This window comes from Nesoenas mayeri (assembly GCF_963082525.1).
Source record: "Nesoenas mayeri genome assembly, chromosome: 15".
Classification (NCBI taxonomy): Eukaryota; Metazoa; Chordata; class Aves; order Columbiformes; family Columbidae; genus Nesoenas; species Nesoenas mayeri.
Window position 1 is genome coordinate 15,685,206 of NC_137559.1, and position 9,058 is coordinate 15,694,263.

The following is a 9,058-nucleotide window of genomic DNA, read 5'->3' on the forward strand; positions in this document are numbered from 1 at the left end:
GTGTGAGGAAAGGCTGAGGGAGCTGGGGCTCTGGAGCTGGACAAGAGGACACTGAGGGGGGACTCGTTCCTGGGGATCAATATGGAAAGGGGGAGTGTCAGGAGGATGGAGCCAGGCTCTGCTGGTGACAACCAGGGACAGGACAAGGGGCAATGGGTGCAAACTGGAACACAGGAGGTTCCACTGAAAGATGAGAAGAAACTTGTTCCTGGTGAGGGTGGCAGAGCCTGGCCCAGGCTGCCCAGGGGGGTTGTGGAGTCTCCTTCTGTGCAGACATTCCAACCCGCCTGGACACCTTCCTGTGTAACCTCATCTGGGTGTTCCTGCTCCATGTGGAGATTGCACTGGATGAGCTTTCCAGGGCCCTTCCCATCCCTGACACTCTGGGATTCTGTGAAGTTTTTCTAAATCTCGTTGGCTCTGTGCATGAGAAGCAATTCTAACGCTGGGCACGCTGGCAAGAACACCGATATCCACAGCAACACATGAACTGCGCTGCTGCTGCTCCGTGTGCCGGTGCAGCTTTGCTGCAGCGCACGCCCAGCGCTGCCCCTCAGCCCAGCCCCCGCAACGCCCTGACAGGGACACGAGTTCAGCAGCCCTGATGTGGCACAAGAACGACCTCACTGAACCGCTGCTGCACGTGGAGTCAACGGGACCTCGGGAGATGACGTCTGAGTAACCTGTGGCTGGGAACCCATCGGTTAAACGTTCAAATTCCTCATTTCTGTTGAAATCAGTATCATGTTCTTCTGAAATGAAATTATCCAACTTAGTAATTCCATGTATTGTCCATGATGGAAGGTGGTCTGACTGACGGTAGGGTTGGCTCCCTGTGAGTTTTCTGCTCGTGCTAATCACCAACAGTCGTCTGTACCCACTGGCTCCCGTGGCGCAGAGCCACAACTCACCCTCACACTGATGAGAACACCTGGGACTTTTACTTGTTAGAAAAAACATCAAGCAACCTGCACTAATTTTGACATTTTACATCAATCCAACAAAGAATGCTGTAACCGTGAGCCACCATGTACCTGTTTATTGTAGTTGCAAACTCCTGATTTCACGTTAAATCTGGATTTAGTTTCCCGCGTATCCCTGTGAGCGCCCTTCAATCACACAAACAATAAGCAAAGTAAAAAGACATTTCAGCTCTACTTGTTCTACCACTACCAGCTCTTAATATATAGCTTTCTTTTACAAATAAATAAGTTCTTGTGCTATGTCATGAGAAGAAATAACCTTCTATCCTCCCTTGGTTCTTTTAAACAGTCTGGCGGATAAGAAGATACTCAAGTTTTATTAATGAATTGTCACAGTCTTCACGCAGAACATGGAGAGCTGGCTCGCTGGCCCCTGGCAAGACACAGCGCTGAGCCCCTCCATGCAAAGGCAACAAATCCATCACCCTCTGTTTTGGCACCGTTAGTTGCAGGTTCTGTTTTAGAACGGTCATGTAGACGTTTTTAAGATGCCATAGACCAACCTGAAATTATTACACACAGAGCAGATGTTTATATTACTAAAGATCAAGGTGTGTTTCAAATTTTGCCACCGTGAGATGACTTTATAACCAGCAGTTAAACAAAACGAAGGAACAGTCTGAGAATTCCACAGCAAGCTGCGCTCGCAGCCTATTGCCCAGTTACTTGTCAGATCGAATCCCGGTTGTGCCTCAGCGTGGTCACTGTTGGTGCTGCCCCAGAGCCACTGCTGTGTCCCCCTGCCCCAGTGCGGACCCTGCCCCAGTGCGGGGGCGGCTCTGGGTGGGGAGCACAGCGCAGGGTTAGTAGTGCGGCTCGCAGTCCTCCACCAAGCTGTCGGTGATGTAGCTGCATTCGAGGACATGTTCGTAGTAGCTTTTTTCCGCAAACGTGTTCACTGTCCAGGCAACCACTTGAATCCCCTTGGAAGCCCAGTACCTGATGTAGTCTCTGCAGGGAACAGACAGCACAAACAAGGTTGACACCCGTGTGTTTCAGGCAGACAGCGCTAAAGCTTCAGAGTTTTAGTCGGTATCTTGTCATCTTTTGCAATGTTATCGTTTTGTGGTTTACTACCGTAAACAGGCAAGAGCAAGTTTTCTTCCCCTTTGAGATTAAATTTAGGATCTAGCATAAGATAAAAACAGAGATTGAAGAGATAGAGGCTTAAAATAATAAAATGGCATGCGGTAAAGAAACGATCTAAACAAACTTAGACAACACTAAAAGGAACATATTAATTAAATACACTGTTTCCTCCACGTTTACATACAATAGAATGATATTGCCTCCTGAGATTTTAGCAACTTCCATCACTTACTGAGAAACAAAGTTTTTCTGTATGAGGAAAGCTGAGACCCCGCAGAGCCGCCACAGGAAGCTGTGCAGGCTCCAGTCGAGGGCCACATCCAGCAGCATGTACAACCGCAGCTTCCAGGAGGAGCTGAAGCGGGGGGTCCCGTCTCCAAAGTGGCTGAGCTGCCATGGCCGGAACGTCAGCGCCGTCACCACGTTGCCGTCGGCTTGTCTCATCTGGAACAGCCAGGAAAGGACGGTGATACACACAGAAGCAACACAACTTGGGAGAGGTTCGACACAAAGTGCCAGTGGAATCCTTTTCCCTCTCCCCCGCCCCAATCCTTTGTAACTCTGTTAGACAGCCCTTTATGGCATTTTCCTGCTCTGGCTTTAAAACTGAATAAGCAACTGCTCTTATGTTAAAAAAATCACATAACAGGCAATGGAATAAAATACATAGTAAATAGATTTGGCAATGAGAATTAGGAAACAGAAGAATTGTCTACATTTCTATCAAAAGATGAGGTTTATTTAACCGGTACCTGGCCTACGGCAACTGGAAGAGCAACACGCTTTTTCTGCAGAGCTTTCCGGATGGAGGGAACTGCTGCAGAGTCGTACGTGCACGTAACGATCGCAGAGGGATCTAATCAGATTATGCAGGAGACTTACGATTTATGCTTCATTTGTTTTTAACGGTCTTGGCAATTTCAACAAGCCAAGAGTAATCTGGAACTCAGTCGTATATCTCACCGAAATACCCAGACAGAACTAAAAAAAGTCCAAAATAAACTCTAGGAAACATCACCTTATAAACAACGTCTGGCATGAAGGAACAGACTATGCTGCTGTTATACAAACGTGGAAATTCCAGGTAGACTTGTTTTAGCGCATCAACTGCCTGCCAATTAGAGACAAACACAGATGTTACATTTATATATAAACTCATAGCTACTTTACACTGCAAAATCATTTGAGAATAATCCCCTTTAAAAATACCTCCCTGTTTTGTATTACAAGATTGAAACAAAAAGGGAGGAGAAGAAAAACAGCATCTTGTTTATACCACTAACACTAAAGTGACATTTGGGTTTTTTTGCAGCAAAAGTCCTTTTCATGATTCAGTTTGCAGCAATGAGCAGTGTTTGAAATACTGTTTGAAATCAGGATATCTCTGCAACCACAAACCGTCCGTGAATGAAACTCTCCCAGTCCGTACTGCAGCGGGAGGGAGCACAGAGCATTTATAATAAGGTTACTAAAGCTCAATAACTCATTAAACCGTTTGTAAATTTTTGTGTAATTGTAACCTAGGTAGGTCCATCTATTTGAAACACCCTGTATATAGTGGATAAAATTCTTCAGTACTACCTATGGTTTAATTCAAGGGGGAAAATGATTTCCATATTTTGCTATGCTAAAGAAATAATTATGCTGATTTTCATAAAGTGTTAACGATCGGTCACCTGTGTGTGCCTTCAGCAAGGCAAATGACAGCCAAGCAGGATGCTGGTTGCGGCTGACGGTGAGACGGCAGCTCCCGCAGCACTGCCGGGCGCTCCCACCGCTGTCTCAGAATGGGGCTGCGACCCGAACCCAACACTCACACACCTCACACGCCAGGTTTAAGTTGCAGCTTCCCAGGATGATGGAATGGGACACGGAAACACGTTGTCTGTGCTTTGACAGCCCAGCTTTGCATGACACCAACAGAAGACCCAGCTTTGCTCCCATTAGAAGGGGCTGTCCCACACTAGCAGTTTGAGACCAACAGAAAAGCAGGTGAGAAACCCGCAGAACGGGCGAGGGAAGGTGTCTCAGTACAGACAGCAGTACCTGACTCGCGTGGCCTTTGACATCGAAATAGATGATAAGATTGTGACGCATGGACTCCACAACAGCTTCTCGCAGCGTCGGTACCTTTTCACCCTGGAATTTGCTCCTGCGGAAACACAGAAATCCATGGGATGCGGTCACGAGACACGTGCGCACACACCAACCACGGAGCTGCTTCCTCCTGAACACAGTTTGCTGCCACAAACTGGAGAGGAACACGTGCCCATCTCCTCTTCCCCCAGGATCCCACAAGACGATTGTATCAGTCAAACTCAAGGTCTAACCTGACGCTCACCAACCCCGCGTGGACACCAAACCACCGATTTCAGTTCTTCACCTCCTTCCTCAGCCGCCACAAAGCAGCGTTCAGTCCCCACCGCTGACCCTCCCCAGCTTTGCCTGCGCTCCCTGATCAGCAGAACAGGCCAGACCAGCTGAGGATGCAGGAGAAGCAGCTTCACACGTCAGTAAGTGATTCCTGATGAGGTGACAGTGAGCAGCAGCTGATCAGCAGTGACCACAGTGGGAAGTTCTTGCTCAGGGGATCATCTTTGCAGTCACAGACGGGGAAAGTGCAACTGGTTCCAGACTCCCAGGTGCTGTAAGTCTGGCAGTTCCCAGTGCACTGTCTCAGGGACACAAGGAACACACACTAGAAGCTCTTCCTCTAAAATGGATCCACTTATGATACTGTAGAGGTTGCGCTGTTATCAAAAATTTAGTAACGTATAAAATATTTTCCCCTGAATGCCACTGGAAAGGACCTGATCAGCCACCGGGGTCTCAGCTCCTGCCTGAGACCACACAGGAAACACCTGCCTCCTTTTTGATGGCATAATCCTGATGTTTGGGAATTGTGAAATACACTAAATCGCCAAGACGCAACCAGTCAAGGAATATATGTGACTAAATTCATTTTAGAAGTAATTACTCAAGATGGTTTTGACACCTTGTGAAACTGCCAGTGTCTTTAGTGTTCTACAGTCAATTCAGGGGAAGCTCTTGTAGGGATTAACCTGTGGATTTTGTCCTTGAGAGCAAGGATGGGTAAGGAAATACAGTCTCATACGCTTCTAAAATCGAATGAGAAGTAATATATGGGACTCTAAGTTTTAAATTTACAACAATGTTCATCAGTCATAGATCAAATCAATAATTTTGTTTATCAATTATGTTGTTTTCACCGTTGAAACAATAATTTCAGAATAGCAATAGTCCATTTACCACAGCCTGTGTTTTGCAGCTGGATTAAGCTTCCTAACTTCATCAAAAGTCAACTCAGACAATCTTCCAGACCCATCGGTTGTCCTGTCCACTGTTTCATCATGCATTAGAATGGGAACACCATCCGCAGTAAACTCAAGATCCAGCTCAACACCTGTTGCTCCGTTCTCAGCTGCCTTAAAAAATAAGAAGAAAATCACACACATAACAGAATAGATAGCTTTATAGATTTAATATTGTTATACCTATAATTAGTTTGTATTCTGGTAAAAAAACACTCCAAACCTACCAAGGTTCTTTTTAGCCAGCTTGATCTGCAGAACAAAGTAGGTTTCACCCACATCATCGTGAGAAGCATTTATAGATCAACTGAAAGTATACAATCCATTTTATAGATAAAACCATACTGATAATGTCTCCGTCTTGGGATTGGGGCTGTTTCAGGATAAAAATGCAGAAAATAATCCTGTTCTCTTCTTCTGGTCCGATAACTCCTGTGTCCTTATGTTACTTCCTAAAAGCGAAGGGAAGCAAATGCCTAAACTTTAGATAACTTAGAGATTAATACTCAGAAGGCAGAATCGGAGCAGGGCATCAGAGCATAAAGTCTTTGCTTGCCCAAGGAAGAGCTATCGTCCCTTTTCTTTACAGAACACAGGTGTGATATTATCTTTAAGAGTCAGATTCACCATTCACGTGCAGTACAGCTTGTCCACCACACGCAGGAGGAACAAAACCTCCCCGAAGTACCACTTGCCGTGTGTGTGTAGTGAACAGTTGCTGTTATGTGGGCAAATCCCTGTTGGTGGCCGAGGAAGCCCTGTAGCACAGAGCAACGAGCAGCTGAGCTGCCTGAGAACATTGAAGACATGCTGCTCCTGCTCTGGCGCTTTCCCAGGAGCTCCTCAGAAAATCACCAGAGTGAACTGTGAGCCAAACGAATCGTTCTGAAAGCCAAATGCACCAGAAATACAAATGCCAGGCATGCACTACAGGTTACTCTAGAGGCGTCTGTCAAGTCAGGATCTCTATTGTGCAGCTTCAGAATTGATCAGAACAAAGAGTCATGCCTGGGAAAAGGGGAGAAACCATCAGAACAGCAACATCGCATGGGGCTGCAGGTTCCTCAGCAGGAGCAGGAGGGGCAGGCTGAGCTCTGCTCTGTGACAGTGACAGAGCCCAGGGAACGGCAGAAGATGTGCCAGGGAGGGTCAGTGGGACATGAGGAAACGGTTCTTCACCCAGAGGTGCTGGACACTGAACAGGCTCCCAGGGAGCTGTCACAGCCCCAACCTGACACTGTTCAACAAGAGACTGGACAACGTGCTCAGACACACGGGGTGACCTGTGGGGTGTCCTGTGCAGGGACAGCAGTTGGACTCCATGAGTGTTGGGAGTCTCTTCCAACTCAGGACATTCTGTGATCTCATTGTCACGGATACACTACACTCAAAATTGTGATTAGCAGTCTCTCAAATGATTCTGAGAAACAGATTTTCGAACCTGGCTGCACCACGATGCCTCCCGGACGAGGCAGCGCTGAGTTTCGTGGCACAGCTGCACACAGTGAAGTTCTCACAGTGTCAGATTCTCCTATAACTGTGGGTTCCCATTACAGACCTAAAAAGCAAATGACCTGTTACTAGGTCAGTTACTGTCTGCTCTGGTGAGACCCCCTGCAGTGCGGGGCCAGCTCTGGGTCCTCAGCACAGGACACACATGGACCTGCTGGAGAGGGGCCAGAGGAGCCCCAGGAATGACCCGAGGCTGGAACAGCTCTGCTGGGGACAGGTGAGAGAGTTGGGGTGTTCAGCTGCAGAAGAGAAGCTCCGGGAGACCTTAGTGCACCTTTCCGGACCTAAAAGGGGCCATAAGAAAGATGAGGACAGAGTTTTAGCAGGGCCTGTTGTGACAGGACAAGGGGTGATGGTTTTAAACTAAAGGAGGGAGATTCAGGCCGGACATGAGGAAGGAATTGTTGGCCCTGAGGGTGGTGAGAGCCTGGCCCAGGTTGGCCAGAGAGGTGGTGGATGAACCATCCCTGGAGACATCCCAGGCCAGGCTGGACGGGGCTCTGAGCACCCTGAGCTGGTGCAGATGTCCCTGTCATGGCAGGGGGGGCACTGGGAGCTGGGAAGGGCCCTGCAACACAAACTGTTCTGTGATTCCAAGTTGCTGTCTGCTCTCCATATTGTTGCAATATCAGCAAAATATAGTACTTCAGTAGCAGTACTTCACCACCATTACACTTCTAAACGATCCATCAGCACCGAGGATACAATACAGTCCCCACAGAGAGACTCAGATCTGATCAAGCTGTTCCAAAGTGCCTGACGAGCCGCAGCTTCCTGTGGGCAGGAGCCGCGCTCCCCGCGGTGCCAAGCGCTCGGCGCTGTCCGGGCAGGCTGTACTGCTGTATCGCAGCCTCTCGCCCATCAGACCGAGCGCAGAGGCTCCCCAGGCGCCCCCCTGGCCCCACGGAGCATTTTCACCCCTGTGACCCCGGCCCCGAGCGCCGGGCACGGCAGACGCGGCTCCGACACCACCCGAGGCCGGGCCCGCGGCGGGTCCCCCGGGGCTGACCTGTCGGATGGCCGCCAGCGTGTTCTCCGGCGCGTCGTGCGCTCCGCCGCGGTGGGCGATGCGGGCGGCGGCGCCGCGGGGCCGCAGGACGCGCTGGGCGCTCTGCGGGGCGGCGGGCTGCAGGCTGAAGAGGTGCAGCGCCAGATAGAGCACGGCCGGCAGCAGGCAGGCCAGCGCCGGGCTGCGGCTGAACGCCAGCACCGCCACCAGCAGCGCCGTGAGGGAGCTCAGCAGGCCCTCCCCGTAGCACAACATGGCTGGACCGCGGCCGCTCCGGGACGAGAACGGGACGAACCCGCCGACCCCGCGGCAGCCGCCGCTCCCCGGGACAAGAACGACGGCACCACCGCCGCGCCCAGCGCCAGCCAATCAGCGCTCAGCCACCCGCTGCTAGCAACCAATCGGCGCCCGTCTTCAGTTAACCGGGGCGTGGCAGTTGTTCCGCCAGCCAATCCCCGCTCGGCACCGCCCCGGCGGGTGCGGAGGAGGTGGCGCGGAGGCGCAGGCGCAGAACCAGGGACGGCGGCTGCGGGGCGGAGCACCGGTTCAGGTAAAGGGCGGAGCAGCACTGCGAGAAAACAGGTTATTCCAAATAAAAAATGGCGTAAATAAAAATAAACGATATTAGTGAAAGGAAAGGTACCACTGCCCAGAGAGTTGCTGGTGACCTGTGTGTCTGCTGTGTGTCAGGGAGCTTTGCCAGCTATGCCAGCTGATGTAGTATTAATATTAGTTATTTTTCAATTAATCATTGTATTTCTAGATCAAATGTTCTATGTTGTAGGAAACAATTCCTTCTCAAATATAATAGGCTCAGGCAGGATGTCTCAGCAAAGCAATTTTTTTAGATAATGTTATTGTGACAGCGGGTGTTCTCCCTAAAGGCAGACACACGTAACAGGGCAAAACCCCCTGCTTATGTACCCCCCAAATCCCAGCCGCAATTTCCCTCCCCTGTTCCCCATTGGTTGGTGCTTCAGGGTTCACAGACCACCCCGACGCACACAATACCCTGCCCCTTATCAATCTGTTTAAGATATGGATCCCTGGTGCTTTGGCTACGCTTCCCCCTAAATTAACTTGTAAATACAGGTATCAGCATGTATACAGGTATCAGCATATACTATGGAAAA

General features: G+C 49.7%; 1 protein-coding gene across 1 annotated transcript; it reads right to left on the reverse strand.

The window, feature by feature from the left end:
• Positions 1-1,112: 1,112 nt before the first annotated feature.
• GDE1 (glycerophosphodiester phosphodiesterase 1) lies at positions 1,113-8,218 on the reverse strand. The gene is made up of 6 exons (XM_080354346.1): positions 7,926-8,218; positions 5,343-5,518; positions 4,119-4,224; positions 3,091-3,183; positions 2,305-2,516; positions 1,113-1,934 (listed from the first exon to the last, which is right to left on the reverse strand). The coding sequence occupies exons 1-6, from the start codon at positions 8,178-8,180 to the stop codon at positions 1,787-1,789; spliced, it is 990 nt and encodes a 329-aa protein (XP_080210472.1). The 5' UTR covers positions 8,181-8,218; the 3' UTR covers positions 1,113-1,786.
• Between the last annotated feature and the right edge of the window lie 840 nt (positions 8,219-9,058).